This window comes from Monodelphis domestica, chromosome 2, assembly GCF_027887165.1.
Source record: "Monodelphis domestica isolate mMonDom1 chromosome 2, mMonDom1.pri, whole genome shotgun sequence".
Lineage (NCBI taxonomy): Eukaryota > Metazoa > Chordata > Mammalia > Didelphimorphia > Didelphidae > Monodelphis > Monodelphis domestica.
Window position 1 is genome coordinate 25,264,971 of NC_077228.1, and position 16,362 is coordinate 25,281,332.

At 47.8% G+C, this 16,362-nt stretch overlaps 1 protein-coding gene across 7 annotated transcripts in view; it reads left to right on the top strand.

Moving 5' to 3' along the window:
- The window catches only part of LRP8 (LDL receptor related protein 8), a 102,491-nt gene extending 86,921 nt beyond the window's left edge, over window positions 1–15,570 (top strand). For 6 of the 7 annotated variants that reach the window (XM_056815106.1, XM_056815107.1, XM_056815108.1 and 3 more), the window contains 5 exons: window positions 262–414; window positions 1,041–1,256; window positions 5,747–5,815; window positions 6,806–6,981; window positions 9,851–15,570. In XM_056815106.1, coding sequence (XP_056671084.1) covers window positions 262–414; window positions 1,041–1,256; window positions 5,747–5,815; window positions 6,806–6,981; window positions 9,851–9,889 — 653 coding nt within the window. In that variant the 3' untranslated portion in view covers window positions 9,890–15,570. The remainder of the gene's footprint in view (window positions 1–261; window positions 415–1,040; window positions 1,257–5,746; window positions 5,816–6,805; window positions 6,982–9,850) is intronic. The other variant, XR_008916034.1, reaches the window with a different exon arrangement.
- Window positions 15,571–16,362: the final 792 nt, after the last annotated feature.

Below are 16,362 nucleotides of genomic sequence, written 5' to 3' on the forward strand. Positions count from 1 at the left end.
CAATATTCTGAAGCCAATGTCTGTCCCCTGAAGGTAGATCTGATTTTTGGAGGCAAATAAAAGCCATTTGGAGCCTCCTCTGGGGAATAAAGTGCCTCAATCTTTGTGGGGGAAATGAGGGGCATGAGGGGGATGTCTCGGGGCAATCAGGGAGGACAGGCCCCAAGCCAAACGGGCTGCCCTCTGGGGGATTCCGGCCCCATGAGGCCCACAGAGCCCCCTTGCCTGAGCTGTCCCTTGCTCTTGGTCTCTCTTTCCCAGCTCCCAACGCCTGTGAGCAGAGCTCCCAACCCAATGGCGGCTGTGACTATCTGTGCCTTCCTGCCCCCCAGATCTCCGTGCACTCCCCCAAGTACACCTGCGCCTGTCCCGACTCCATGTGGCTAGGCCCAGACATGAAGAGGTGCTATCGAGGTAAGTGCCACAAGGGCAGAGATGGGGAACACCGGCCTCCTCTCTCCCCCTCTCCCCATCAGTGCCCTCTACTTGACGGACCCCAGGCTGGTGTGTTGTTGGTCCAGTCACTTCCTGAGAAGAAAGGGATGGCACCATTCCATTCCTTCCCTTCCATCGGGATTGTGGGGAAAGCACTCTGTAAGCCCAAAGACACTGGAGAAATAGGCCCTGCAGCCCCGAGGGAGCACTGGTGAGCCATAGGGCAGATGGCACAATGCCAGGGACGGAGAGATGGTCTGAGAGGCCTGGGCTGGCTCAGTAGTGATTCTGGTCTGCTTGTATGCTTTTTTATCCATTCATTCATTCATTCATTCATTCATTCATTCATTCATTCATTCATTCATTCATTCATTCATTCATTCATTCATACATTCATTCATTCATTCATTCATTCTTTCATACATACATACATTACATGACAAGCAGTTTATCAGCCAGCTAGCCGATGCTTCTTAGACACCTGCTGGTTGCCAGGCTCAGGGTCAGCCTCCCGTTGACAGGGTGATCCCAGACCGGGAGAGGAGCCTCGAGCCCAAGCAGGCCGGTGTGGACGACTGACCCTGTCTCTGCCCTTCCCTCCACAGCTCCTCCATCTACCTCAACCACGACGCTGGCCTCCCCCACCACGAGGACCGCAGGCACGCGTCTCCCCACCAGCCCCTTCCTGCCCCCGGGCCACACAGGGGCTCTGAGCCCTGGAGATGCCTCCCTGAGCCCAGGGACAGGCCGCAGCGAGCCCACCATCAGCCCATCCATGCCAGGGCTTCCCAGCCCAGGAAACAGCAACCACTCGCAGCACTGTAAGGATTCCTGTGCTCGCTGCCCTGGAGGGGGGTTGTGGGGGACCACACAGAGATGAATGGCCGTGCGGCACACTCATCCCATCACCGCAGGGCCAGGTGGTACAGTGGGCAGTGTCAGCGCCCTGGCTGCAGGTCCAGCTGGGCCCCTCGGGGGAGGCTCATGGGCAAACCCCATCCCCCATCCCAGCTTTGTCTCACTTTCCCCATCTGTCAACAGAGGGGTCAGCTCTGTCTTCCTGCACTGACATCTGGGCCTCTGAGGCCTTTCCAGGGAGGAGACATCTCACTGGCTCCCCTGACCTTGCCGTCAAGCTGGTGCCTCAGAAGGGCCCCCGAGGGCCTCTCTGTATCCTCCTTTGGCAGTGCAGGAAACAGGTTCAGGGAAGTGACTTACCCAAAGTCACACAGCCAACATGTTCCTGACACAGGGCAGACCCAGGACTTCTTGACTTGAAGGCCATGTTCTGTCATGTCATGTTGTCTCATGTAGTATATATCCTAGGCCCCTCCCAGCCCTGACACTCCCTGTTCTAAGCTCCTTTCTAGCTCTGACATCCTCTGCTCTAAAGCCCTCCGAGCTTTCCTTAAGTACCAAATGTAGACAGGCCTCCCACCTCTCTCATCCCTGCCCTCCTGCATTCCAAGATGGCTACCAGGGTGGGATCGGAAGCTAGAGAAGCCCAGCTGGCAGGACCTCCACCGCAGAGAGCCTGGCTGGATTCCTGTCAAAGCCTCTTCCTTGGATATTTATCCCTGTTCTCCCTGCCTGCCTAGGACTTGGCCCAGGACCCCAGATGAAAATAATTAAGTTCAGAGCTTATTAAAATGTTGGGCCCAGTAATTGTCACTGTTAGAAATGTCCCGTCTCATTAACTAGTAAATGTCTTTTTAATTGAGTTACCTGCCAAGGGGAATTCATTTTAAGGGATAAATTGTCTTAGAAATCATTTTCCACATCCCACTGACCCCATCCACAGCTGGGGAGGGAAGGAGGGGAAAGTCCTTGCCTGATGAGGGCCCGTTTGTCTCTGGGCGCCCCATCTTCCAAGATGGGTACCAGAGTCCTCGCCCCAAGATTCTTGATGTGGGAGGATTCGCACAGCCACCTCCCGGGGGGCTCCTTCATGTTCCTTTGGCTTCAGAGACAAGTGGAGGAGCCCCCTCCCTAGTTATACTTCACTGGGCCTGTTTGGCAGGACCTCAGACATGCAACAGTTAGAGTATTTCTTGCCTTCTTAATGGGGAGGAGAAGAATTTGAGGAAGAGAGAAAATTTGGAAATAAACATTGATTAATTTTTTTAAGACCTGAAACAATGACAACAAAACAGCTTATAGAGATTGAATGCACGGCAAGCTTTGCTTTGTTATTATACATCCTAGAGAGAGAGACCACCTTCTTTTCCACAAGAGAGGCAGCAGGATATAGACAAAAGCACTTTGTAGTCACTTGCTGTATGTCTCTGAGCAAGGCAATTCACTTCTCTGACCCTTAGTTTTCTCATCTTTAAAATTGTAATAATACCTGCACTGCCTAATTCCCTGGGTTGTAGTGGGAATGCACTTTATAAATCCCAATGTGCTATAAACACAGGAGTTGTTCAAAGGCAATCATGGGATTTAGAATTAGAAAGAACCTCAGAGATCTTTTGGTCCAAACCCTTCATTTTACAGGTCTAAGGGAAAAGAAGTGAATTTCCCCAAATCACATAGATAGCAATAGCAGAGTGAAGATTATGATAATGATTATAATAGCTTCAATTTCAAAAGATCCAGGATCTTTGAGATCTTTTTCTGACCTGTCCTTGCCAGGTTTGGGGATAAGAAACCAATTTACTTCCTAGAAATAATGAAATAAAATGGCTTCTTTTTCTATTTTTGAGGAAATTACATAATAGAGGGATTTATTTTCAATCTTCTATAAAATTCTCTTGTGAAATCCATGATGACTTGGTATGTGGCCGGCCATTCCTTAATAGCTTGTTCAGTTCCTCCTTCTGGGATTGGTTCATCTAAGTTTATCTATTTCTTATCTTGTTAATTTGAGTGTTTCATTTTTTTGGAATATTTATTTTTATAGTCTCTTTATAAATTTATTTATTCTCTACTTAGATTTTATATGTTTTTTCTTTTACTGGCTTTTTTTTTTTGGTATCACGCTATGACTTAATTGGCGAAAGAAAATCTACCAGTGCAAATTAGCAAATTATCCATAACTGATACTGTGAGAGTGGTACTTCTGGCACTAAGGGCACAGCTGACTTGCTCAGGGTTAGGTCCCCAGAATGTGCCAGAGATGAGTCTTCAACTCAGGTCTAACTAACTCCAGGGCTGACTCATCTGCCTTTACTAGTTTTCTTTCTTTCTTGGATTTTCTGTGAAATTCTGCCCTCTTCGCCTGATTTGGGTCATTAGATTCTCCTCATGCTTTTGAGAGAATTTGGTAATGGTTTATCGATCTTCCTGGCCCTTTTGAATGACTGATTTTTGTTTTCTTCATCAACCTAATTATTCTTTTAATTTCTGTTTTATTGATTTTGCTTTTGCTGTAGTGATTTCCTGTTTGGTACTTGTTATTCCTGTGTTACTTTGTTCATATTCTAATTGAGCTAATGGCTAATTACACTCATAAATATTCCCTTTCCCTTTCTGGTTTAATAAGTGTGGAGGATGTAAATTTGCCTCTGAGTATTGCTTTGGCTACATCACTTAAATTTGGGTATGTAGTATTTATGTAGTCATTATCTTTCATATTATCTGTTATTGTTTGTCTAATGTGTTCGTTAACCAGGAATTATTCAACAAGTCATTTTTGTTTCAGCCTGAAGAGCGGCCACAATTTTTGAGAACAGTTTCTTTGTTAAATTCTGTCTTTGTTGCCTTATATTCTATGAACACAGTTTTAACATTTCTGCCCAGAGTTTAAAATGTCTGCATGGAACAGACCCTCTATTGCTATATGTTATGACCCTCTTCATGCCTGAGACGGTGGTTTCACGAATTGTTGTAGCCCCCATTTTTTTTTAATTTGGAGCCCATCGTCCTGGTGATGAGACCTTGGTCCCCAGTAAAGCTGGTCTTGGGCATCTGACCTCATTCGTAATTCACAGCCTCTCTAGACTGGTAAAAACTGCCTGCTTTGGGGCTGCAGAAGCAGTCTTGAAGAGCCCAAGGTCACGCTAGACCAGGAGAAAGCATGGGAAGACAGCTCAGATATAGGCCGCATTTCAAGGATACTCTCACCCTAGGCCCAGCCATCTACCCCTACTTCGGAGTCCCTGTAGACATCTTCCTTCTCTTCTCATTCTGGCTGGGAGAAGTCTCTTTCCAGTCTCTAGGTCTGAGTCTATTGGCTTGAAATGAAATCTCCTTTGGGGTTGTCTATTGGGAAGCCAGACTGGATTGAGAGAGATAGCAAGAAAGCTTTGATACTGAAAATGAACAAAATGGCCTTTGAAATAACCAGGCCCTCTTCCAAAAAACCCCACAGCCAGAGGCGCAGGTCTAGGATAGGAAAAAGGACCTTAGGAGGCCTCTAGTCTAACTCTCTCCTTTTCCATCTGAGGTAACTGGCCTGTCCAAGGTTGCACAGGTGGGAAGCATCAGAGGGATAATTTGAAACCAGTCCTCATGAGGTTGAGAACATGGGTACTCCCACCAAGTGCTCATTCATTGTGAACATCATGTGTCATTATGTGTATTGTGAAGACCACCACCACAACAGTTGAGCACAACTAACTGGTACAGTGGATAGATCCCTGGGCCTGGAGTCAGGAAGATTTGAGTTCAAATCCAGCCTCAGACACTTACTAGCCATGTGACCTTGGGCAAGTCACTTCTGTTTGCCCAGTTTCCTCATCTGTAAAATTAGCTGGAGAAGGAGATGGCAAACCGTTCCAATATCTCTGCCAAGAAAACCTCAAATAGGACCACAAAAAGTTAAATGTGACTGAACAATAATAACAACAACAAAGAATTTCTTAGCAGTTAGATCTGCCTTGATTGGTAGTGAGCTCACCATCTGTCCAGGGAGTTCAAGAAGAGTCTGGATAACCCCCATATCATGGAGCCTATAGAAGAGAGCCTACCCCAGGAGTAAGGAAGGGAATAGATGACAACCTCTAGTTCTAGGAGTCTCAGAAATGATTACAGTGAAATCCAGCTGTCTAGAAAGTCAGGGGACAGAGAAAGATGAACCAAACAAAAGAAAGCAACTCTGGGAAGTCTCCTGCTCTTACTGATCATACTGCCTTGGTGTGGTGAACACAGGATTTTGGGTCTGGGAGACCAGGGTATGAATCCCAGCTCTGACATTTACTAGCTATGTGGTCTTCTTGGCATGGGCCAGATGGTCTCTAAGGCCTTTTCCAGCTCCGGGTCAGTCATATTTCCTCTTTTCAGACACTTTGGAGTAGAGATGTGGACTCAAGTAGACCTGAGCAGTGTTCTGCCAGGGCTCACTAAGTAAATGTGTTTCTGTGTTTTGCAGATGGGGCGATGGGTGGCAAATTAGTCTCAACAGCCACCGCCGCTATTATTGGCATCATTGTTCCTGTGGGTGAGTGGGGGCCCTAAGTTCTCTAATTTGATGTAGGGAAGAAGGAAAAATCCAATATCTCTGGGCCTGAGCAGGGAGGAAAGATGGGGAAAAATGGGTCCCATGGAAGAATTCTTGCTGCTCTTCACAAGGAAGCTGGACAGTTCTCCAGAATTAAAGAGAATTTGGTAACTAGTGGACAATCCTTCTGCTCTACACAAGTATAGAGATGTGAGCCATAGGCCAGGCCCCTCCCTTAAGATGAGAAGGAAAAGTAGAAATGAAGAGCTCCTACCCCCAATCAGCTTAATCTTAGCTACATGAAGAGAAATCTAGGGTCAAGACTTCAGAAGGAAGTGGCAGTGTTGTTTTCTGACCTAGTCAGACCCCATCCAGAGGACCATGTCCAATTTTGGCTGTCACATCTTAGGAGGGACGTGGGCAGAGCCCAAGAGTGCCCAGAGGAGGGAAACTGGGATGGGGAGAGGGAAACAATGAGGTGGGGCAGTGGCAGAGTCGGAGGAGAGAAGGGGCATCCTGAGAAGATGTACAAAGTAGAATGACAGGATTTGGCCACAGATTAACTCTAGGAGGGGAGAGACAGGGAGGAGACACTGAGGTCTGGTGACCAGGGAAGGATGGGGACGAGTTCTGTTTTGGACGACTCCCAGGTGCCAAAGGGCAGGGAGATGCCCAGGAGGATAGAATTAGGAGTAATGAGGGGAAGTCAAAGGGGCCTAAATTACTTCAACTCAGCATAGGGAAAAGCAAAGAATTGTTCCAGAGCTGCCCCATTACACAGGATGGACCTCCTCTCAGGGAACAAGTATCCTGATCTTGATGCAGAGGCCAGATGGCTACTTGGGGGCAGGGGGAGGGCATTAATGCCTTAGGCGGGGTGTCCAAAGTTTCTGGTCCCAGGATGCTTGGGCCCTGGGGCTGAGATGGGAGCCCCTTGGGGTGCCCAGGCTAAGCTGTCCCCTCTCTCCCTCAATCTCTGCACACACACAGGGGTCATAGCCTTGCTGGGGATGAGCGGCTACCTGATCTGGAGGAACTGGAAGAGGAAAAACACAAAAAGCATGAACTTTGACAACCCCGTATACAGGAAGACGACTGAGGAGGAGGATGAGGACGAGATCCATATTGGGAGAACAGCAACACAGATTGGGCATGTTTACCCTGCGGTAAGTCCTTGGGGGCAATGGCCAGGGAGGGGGTCCCCTCTCCAGGCATAGACAAATCCTTCTTTCTCTTTCCTCTATCTATCTCTCTCTTTCTCTGTCTCTCTGTTTCTCCCTCTCCTTCCCTCTTTCCCTCCCTCTCTCTGTATCTCTCACTGTGTCTGGCTTTTTCCTGTCTCTCCCTCTGTCTTTCTGTCTCTATCTCTGTCTCTCCTCTCATTTCTCTTTTTCGCTTTCTCTTTTCTCTCCTTCCTCTTTTCCTCTTTCTATCCTGCCTTTTCTTTTTCCTTCTGTCCCTTCCTGTCTTCTCTCTTTCTGTCCCTCTTAGCCTCCCTTTCTTCCATTTTCTCCTCTTCATCCCGCCCTGTCTCTCCCCTCTCCACTTTTTAATGATTCTGATTATTAGGAAGTTTTCCTTTATCACAGAGTGCCCAGATTTGGGAATTGAAAGGGACTCTGTGCCAAGAACTTTGCTAAATGCTGGGAACACAAATAGAGAAGGTCCTTATTCTCCAGGAGCTTACAGTTCAGTAGGGGGGACCACACATGTGGGAAATTTCAGCCACAAGTCGGATGGAAAGATCCCCTGGTCCTTGGGGTGTGGCAGCCAAGCCAATGGTCCAGCCTCTTATTTAGTGACATTTCCATGAATAAAACTCCTTGAAGGTGCCAAGGACTTTCCTTCCTCAGTCATCAGTAGCTTTGTCTGGGGAACTTTGTCCCTGACGAGGCAGCATTGCTTATGCATGTCTGTCTCTCCAGACTTTGCTCCCCTGGACTCTGTGCTTGAAGACCTCCCAGGAGGGAGAACCAAGCACTTTTCAAGGCAGCCCAGCTCTTTGGGATGGCTGCCCTGGCTAGGAAGCTTTTCCTGGCATCCAGCCCTCAGCCAGCCTCTTTACAAGTCTCCCCTAGTTCTATTGGGTGCTGCGCAGAAGGCATCTAATTCTTCTTCAGGGAGCCGTGTATCTGAGAGAGATCCTTGAAGCCAGTGGTCTGTCTCACTTGAGTCTTCTCTCCTCTGTGCTCACCATCCCCAGTTCTTTCTGATATGATGGAGGCTCCAGTTCCCTTTGGTGCCCCCAGCTGCCCTCTTTGGGTCATGCTTAATTGGACTGATATCAACCCATGAACAACCACAATTTGGGCCCTATCATACAATCAGTTTCAAAAGCACCTGACTAGGTGACGTCTAGCTGACGAGCTCTTCATCTTGGCTAAAACAGGTGCCGGCTAGAGAGCGAGGGTGGGACCCCTTCAGTCTAAGGCCACATTGGAGTTTGGGCTGCCATGTTAACTCCCACTCTTACTGAGCGGTCCACTAAGACCCCAGATTGTTTTCAGTGTATTTTTCCAGGCATCCCTCCCTATAGAGGTCTGTCCAGTGGCCTCTCTGAAGATCCACGGTCTCTCTGCCCAGATGTGACATCATGGTCGGAATAAGGAAATGAGACACACTGTGCATTCAACCCACTTATGCAGGCACCACACACAGTGCTCTGCCATAATACTGTGGTTCATTTATTATATAGGTTTTTTGGCACATGCTTCTTTGACACACAATCAATCTTCTACGTATGTGACATTTTGCAATTTGATTGGATATTGTCAAATCACCTAAACAACACTCTTGTGATGTTAGTACAACAAAGAATTCTGTGATCATTTACTAGATTTCTACAACACTCTGTGATAGATATGATTAATGTGAATAAAGCCAATTGACCGGCTGAGGATCATTGTGCTTTTGGTCAGCTTTCACTATCCATCAAAATTGCTTGGGAGATGAACAACAAAACATCTTCATATCTAGGTGTGAGGACTTAAAGCAGACCAGTTTGGGGGTTTTCCTCAATCTACAAGTTCTGTTTTTCTTGTGTTACTTTGAAATGCCCAGCAATGCTGCTTGGCTTCTGTTCCAACAAATTCATTCGAGTGTGGTAACTGTAGGAAAAGATTCATGATAGTATTCAAGTTTTTGGCCGGTGTTTATTGTAGGGCCTTGGAGCAGGTCTTGTGCTTGAGAAAGGAGGGGTCATGGGCAGTAATCTTTGGGCTTTGATTCAGTAATTGCAATCTTTTGGGGGTAATAACCGAGGTAGGGTATATGTTTATTGATCCTATAAGTATTTGCTCTCATATTATTTCTCCTGTATTGGGGAGAGAATAATAATCATAACAAGTCCATTGGTGGGGAAATTTGGGGAGAGAAGTCCAGAGGGGGATCAGCAGGGGGGGGGGCTCATTCTGGGGTCTGCTTTGCAGACCTCATTTCCTCAGACCATGGCCTTGTCAGCTGGTCAGGGTATGATGGCCTCCAGCACCTCCCCCCTTCTGTATGTAGGACTTTACATTTATTTCTTTTTATTTATTTCTTTTATTTTTTTTAAACCCTTACCGTCTTGGAGTCAATACTGTGTATTGGCTCCAAGGCAGAAGAGTGGTAAGGGCTAGGCAATGGGGGTCAAGTGACTTGCCCAGGGTCATACAGCTGGGAAGTGTCTGAGGTCAGATTTGAACCCAGGACATCCCATCTCTAGGCCTGGTTCTCAATCCACTGAGCTACCCAGCTGCCCCCGACTTTACATTTATTTCTAATAATTTTATCTTCTTATGACTGGGTCCATTATGAATAGTTTTATTCTTAGCTTAATAAGCATCACCCAAAACACCCTGGGTTGATTTGCTTTGCTTGACTATAGCGATTTGTCACTACAAAGGGAGGGATTTTCATTCAGCCCAGACTCTTAGCCAGTTGAATGGGTGGCTCTGTGGACAGAGAGCCAGGCCTGGCTTCCAGGCTGGCCCCTGGGGAAGGACGCTGGTCTTGGCCCTTCCTCACAGTCTCCATCTCTCTGTGGTCTCTCCCCAGCGGGTGGCCTTGAGCCTCGAAGACGACGGGCTGCCGTGAGGACCAGCGCCCTGTGCCTGATGGGATCCGACGCGTGCACTGGACTTCCTGGACACTGGATGGATGGACGGATGGACGGATGCGGTCTTTGCCTGGGTTGGCGTGTGCGTGTGAACAGGGGAGCGAGGGTGCGTGTCTGTGTGCGTGCTCGTGATTACTTCTTAAACTTGATGTTGCGGAAAGGTGACCACAAAGTTATAATGAACTTGAGACATCCAAAGGATGTGAGAGTTTTGTATGTATAATGTTTTATACGCGTCTTGCTGGCTGCCCTACCTGGAAGAAGGAGCAGACCGGCCCCTGCTGAGTGACTAACTTGACGGGGAAGTGGACCCGGCCTGCCCGGCAGGACAGGAACTCGCTGACCGTTCAAAATTATATTTATAGAGGGGGTTTAGGGGGGTTTGTAAATAAAATGAAGACGCTTTGTGGCTATCCATCGACATAAGTGAAAACAAAACCGTGGACCCCTTCATCGCCTCCCCCTCCCCCACACCCTTGCTAGAGTATTTATTAACATATTTCACAGAAAAAAGCTGTAAATAATTTAGAGAGACGAGAGTATTTATTCTGGGCCCTGCGTGGCTCGCTGTGTATAGTCTGGGTGGGGGCGCTCTGAAGGGATGGGCCTTGATGGACATCCAACACCGAAGTCCAAACCGTCCGGCCACAAAGGCCCAAGGCCTCGGCGCTTGATGAGGAGGGGCTGGGGGGGGCTTTGGAGGTGGCTGTGGAAGTGAGGCCGAAGCCACTTAGTAGGGCTGGCATTGGCCAGGGGAGAAGGAAAAGGCAGAGTGGCCGGAGCCGTCTCAGTGAGGACATACAGCCCACGGAGGCCTTCCCCGCCAGGGCTTCGGTTCCAGGCCAGTCGGCTCCTTTGTGCAGTGCTGGCAACACTTGGATGTTTGCTGAGCCACAGCCATGCAGAGGGTCTTCCAAGGATTTGTTTAGGCTGTATTCGATGGTCTCTGAAATCTCTCCTGGTCCTGACATTCAGTGTCCTGAGGGTTCTCCCAGCTCTGCCGCCCCTGCTCCAAGCTCCCTCCTTCTCTGCCAGCCCTGACGTTCTGTGCTCTGAATTCTGTATCACATTCTGTGCTCTGAGAGCCTTTCTCTGCCTGGGATTCTGCTCCTTGGGGGCAGGGTCTCACCCCCTCGTCAGGGTTATTGTACTGGGCAGCATCTGCTGAGAGAGGGGCAGCCCCTGATCCCCAAGCACTTATGGATGGCAGGCTCTGTCCGGTCAGTCTCCGCGCTGGGATCATCACGGCCGCTTCCTTTATCCCAGGACACTTGGGTCCTTTTGAGATTGAGAAGTCCAGAGCAGACGGCCTGTGGGAAGTGGGGTTCGGGTCTTCCCAAGATCTAAAAGGACGACCCTTGTTTCAGGGGACTTTGCCTCCTGCCCACAGACCGACTGTTCCCAACTCCAACCATCCCTCGTCCCTCTCCAGGCTGTCGGGGATGCTCTTCTCCTTTGGGTGCTGGGACCCTCCCAAAGGCCTTGTCCATCCGTGCTGCTCTGATCACCCAGGCCAGGCCTCCATCAGTGATGGGGTGGGAGACTGTGGGGCCAGGCCACAGCTGAGAGAGAATCCAGGACCTGTGGAAGGGAGCCTGACCAACCCCAGGGAGAGCTCGGACACTGGGAGGACAGGACGCTTTAGGGATGGACAACAGCCATTGGAGATCAGGAAGAGCTGTGGCTATAGATAGAGGAGGGTTTGAGTTTGGTCTCGATGGCGCTCCCTGTATGAACCTCAGCTTCCCTGTCTGTGAAATTGGAGGGGGGTATTGACAGAGCCCCTTTCTGGCTCTAATGGTAAAATCATAAATTTAGAGCTGGGAGAAATCTCAGAGTTCATCTAGTTCCGCCCTCTCACTTATAGAGAAGGAAACCAGAGATTAGGTGACATATACATAAGAACATAAGTCTAGAACCAGTAGGAAAAATCCTTCTTCTTAATGAGTTAGTATAGAGGAGAGAATGCTTAAAGACCTGACTTCAAATTCAGTCTCTAATATCTGTAAAGCACTTAGCACAGTACCTGGCACATAGTAGGTGCTTAATAAATGCTTTGTCCCTACTAGCTGCATGACCTTGAACAAGCCAGTCCCCTTTGCTGAGCCTCAGTTTCCTCTAGTGTAAAATGGTGGTAACAATACCTACAGACCACCTTCCCTCCTTGGGATGATCTGGAGCCCAATGGGCACTTTCGTAACCTCGAGACACTATAAGGTTGTCTGCCATTGTTATCTTCTGTGCAATGGGATGGAAGCACAGGTTAAGTGAGACCCAAACCCAGATCAGAACTGGGATCGCATTGGTACAGGGGAATTCCAGGGATTGCTTTAGGGGGTGGCCTACCCACAATTGCGGAGCTAGTGGCAGGGCAGGATTTGAACTCTGGCCTTTCATGATTCCAAAGCCCACTCTCCATTCCACTACTCCGAGCCTCTCCAAATGCAGGATTTCTAGCTTTGAAACCTGTCTCCCTTTCACCATGGCAGCGATGAGAACACTAGGAGCACAGAATTGACTGATGGCTTTTCATCTTTTTCTTTCTGCCCCTTTTTTGGTGGGCAGAAGCGGGGGTGGGAGGGATAGGGGTTGTATTAGGGGTCTCTGAGGAGGGTATGATGGCCTCTGGCAGGATTGGAAGGAGAGAGAAAATGTTCAAGGGAAAAAAATGGTTTATTAACCATGATCTAAGTCAGACAGAAGAAAGTCCTTTCTATTTCCTGTCAAGAAAAGCAAAGGAAGTCATAATCATAGTCAAGGTAATTTCAGAGAAACGAGTAAACTACAAGTTGTTTGTTAGCAGGTGTTGGACATCTGTGCACGTGGAGGCATGTGGTTTACAGTTCTGAAAATAAGTGGGCGATGTCTGAATTTCCCTGACTGCATTTGTACATAATAGAATGGATAGAATGGATGGGCCACTTTCTCAGTGGAAGCCCTAATCGTGCACAGCAGGGAGAGGGGCGTATTATTCTCTTTGTGAGAGTCCATCAGCAGCGAGCTCCTTCCTGCCCTGCCAATGGAGGGGTTAAACCCCTCGACGTTCTCTGCGAGGATAGATTTTGCTTGGCTCTTTCTGCGCCAAGCTACCATTCCTGCTCACACCTGTCACCCACTGAATCCATCAACCAAGACATGGAAGAGCTAGGATCGACAATCAGCACCGCCGCTTCATGTACCCGGGAAAGGACATGCCTTGTCAGGCCCTGGGGGCCCTAGAGTATTCTACAGCCAAGCTTGATGAGCCTAGAACATGTCCCACCATGTCCCGCTGTGCTGGGCCTAGACCCTTCCTTTGTTTACTACGTATTATTATCCTTAACCTAAATGGAGGATGTTGGAGCTACTTAGGACAATTAGAGCTCCTATAAAACATACTACTTGAACCTGCCCTTTATCACCAGCATAATATCCAAGGTCAGTAGTAAAAAAAGCAAAGGGAATGAGCTTCTTTTGTGTACTTTAGAACTCAGAATTTTACACCTGGAAGAAGGGACCTTAAAGGTGTTCTTGTCCAGTCCCTTCATTTGACTCAAGAGGAAAGAAAGGGGCAACTTGGATGGCAAGAACAACCCTGCATTTTAGAGGACCCGAGTTTGCATCCTGACTTTGCTCCTTGTTTTCTGATCTTCGGTGAGTTATTCTCTGGACTTCCTTCCCCTTGTCTTTGGATAGAGTTGGACTCCAAGCTCTAAGATGGGCCCTTCTATTTCAAGCCCAACGATCTTCTAGTCTCCATTTTTCTCTTCTTCGACATCCTTAGCAAAGACTGCCCCAGCCTCCTTTTGGTGACATGTCAACCCTTCTGTTTCTTTAAGGATCCATGTCTTTGTTGGGGATCTTAGACAAGACCTGACCTCCCAGCCATGATGCCAACTGAGATGGAGAACCAAGGGAGGAGGGGGATTTCAGTTTATGATGATTCCTCCTAAAAAAAATCAGACCCAGTTTCCATTGTTGAATGGCCCGATTAGTCATTAAATGCTCCTTCATGAACTATTTATCCTCATCTGTCTTCTAGCATACAGTATAAGCATCTTTTGCCCATTTTCAATCGGGTCCTGGCTCAAGAAAAGGCACCCAAATTGCATCCCAAACACTGGGTACTTGTAGGGTTCGATTCAGAATGATATTCAATTTCCCAGAATTTTGTAAACATCCTAGTATCTTCCAAAGGACAGTCATGATGGAAAGAGCTCTGGAACTAGAAGACCTGGGTTCAAATTCTACCTTTGATGCTTGCTATGTGTATAATCATGAGAATGTCATTGAAACTCCTTGGGCCTTCCCAGTTTCCTTACCTCTAAAAGGAGAAGTTTGGACGAGATGACCCTTGCAGCCTCATCTAGCCATGTTCTACTCCTGTCCCCCCCTCAACACTTTGTAGACGTCCAAGCTGGCGTTCTATCCAGTACAGAGTCTAATTCCAAGCCACCACTTTGCAGGCATCCTAGCTCTGTCTACACCTCTGCCCATTTCCCATGCTTTGCAGACATTCCAGCCTTTAATCGAGAACTACGTCCACATATCATTGGGAGTAGCGGAGGTCCTGACCGCTTTTCATATCCATAAATTCCAGTTGTTTGACCGACAAGAACAGTTCAAGTGAATGGATGGGGTTGGGAGGTCAGTGGTGTAAGCAGCCCCTTGGCATTCTTCCTTGATTATAAAGAAGAAAATGGGGGATCATCTGGAGACAGAGCCCAATCATTGCATGTCGTGAAGGTACTGGTGGGGATGGAGGAGATACAGCCAAACTGAAGAACTTCCCAGCTCCAGCAGCGAACGTACCATCGTCTTACAACGTAGCAATAAGTCAACCATAATGACAGAAGCCCCAGAGCAGATCATTCCTTCCCCCTCAATGCCTGAAGGTAGAATTCTGACGTGAGACATTCATTACATTTTTAGACTTGGGGTCCTTTGGAGGCCGGAAGACCTCTAAAGAGGGGACAGAGCCGCTTCAGATGGCCAGCCCTCATCCTCGATCAAGGAAGCCCTCTGCCCTCTCAGGCCATTCACCATGTGCATGGCCCACAAGCAGCAGGAAACCACGTTTGTACCCATCATTCGACATCAAAAAAGAAAAAAAGCTGCCTGTAAATATGTGTGAAGATGGGAAAATTTTGATACTTTTTTTAACCAAAAAAAAAAAAGGAAAAAAAAGACAACAGAAAATACCAACCTGTCCCGCCATGTTTTATGAAGCAAAAACAAAACAAACTAAAATGTGTTTCCTTCAGACTATTGTAAATGTCATGCCTGGTCCTAGTTTGGACACTCCACCATCTTGTAAAAAAGATCATGTCCTGGAACGACATTTGGGTTGTGCTCTGAGGCTTTTTCCTGCTTTTCTTTTAGACATGATCCCAGTATTGAGCACCCCTGGGGGCGTTTGTTTGAATGCTGTTAACACTAATTGTTTCTCCCCCCTCCTCGGGTCACCCCCAGCTCTCTTCACATCCTCCCTGCTCAGTGCCTTTTCCATTTTGGTTTCTAGCTCCTGAGCCGAGGGCCTGAGGGGTGGGGGCGAAATCTGTTGTAGTTGTTTTGCTGGACTGGCCTTGATGTGGGGGAACAGAAAACCAGATGAGGTCATTTGTAAAACAGTCAACTGTTTCTACATTCAGATTAAACTCATTTTCTTTTTCTGAGAGAATCGTGCCACTGTGGTCTTTTGATAAATCAACCAACAGACATTTATGAAGCTTCCACTTCATGCCCGGGTACTGTGTGCCAACAGTGAACCCAGTCCTGCCCTCAAGGAGCTTCTATTCTACTGAGACAGAAATCTGGAACACCCACAAGTAACTGTAGAAAAATACGAGGTAATGGGGGCTGGGAGCAGCCCTGAGCCCAGGGATAGATTTCGGGGAATCTGTGAATTTAGATGGGGGCAAAAATGACATCTTTCACTCCATTAGCTTTTGGTTTCTTCCGTAATCCCCTGGACTTTACTTTGTGCATTTAGAAACATGATTCTGAGAAGGGATCCATCCATAGGTTTCACCAGACTGACTGCCAAAGCGGTGCAGGCAGGCAAACAGATAGAACCTTTGGGCTACCATGTGGCGAAACTGGGAAAGGTTTCTTTTGAATATTTACAATCTCAGAGACTCCCATATTTGATCTCTAGAAATCAGCTAGTCCGATCCCCCCATTTAGTGCATGAGGATCCTGAGGCTGTGTCCAGAGCTAAGCAACCGAGGTAGAATTTGAACCCAGTTCTTCTGGTCTCTAAGTCAAGCACTCTGATTATTTGTAGTCCAAGAATATGAGTGTTAGAAGGCACCACAGTGGTCATCCATCCTTCGTTTAAAGATCTCTAAAGAAGGGAAGCCATTTTTAGACAGCGCTTCATGGGAAAGAATTGTTCCTGACACCGATGTGCTCCTGGAGTTTTTCCTTGCTGTTCCTAGTTCAGCTGTCTGGGGCCAAGCGCAGTAAGGGT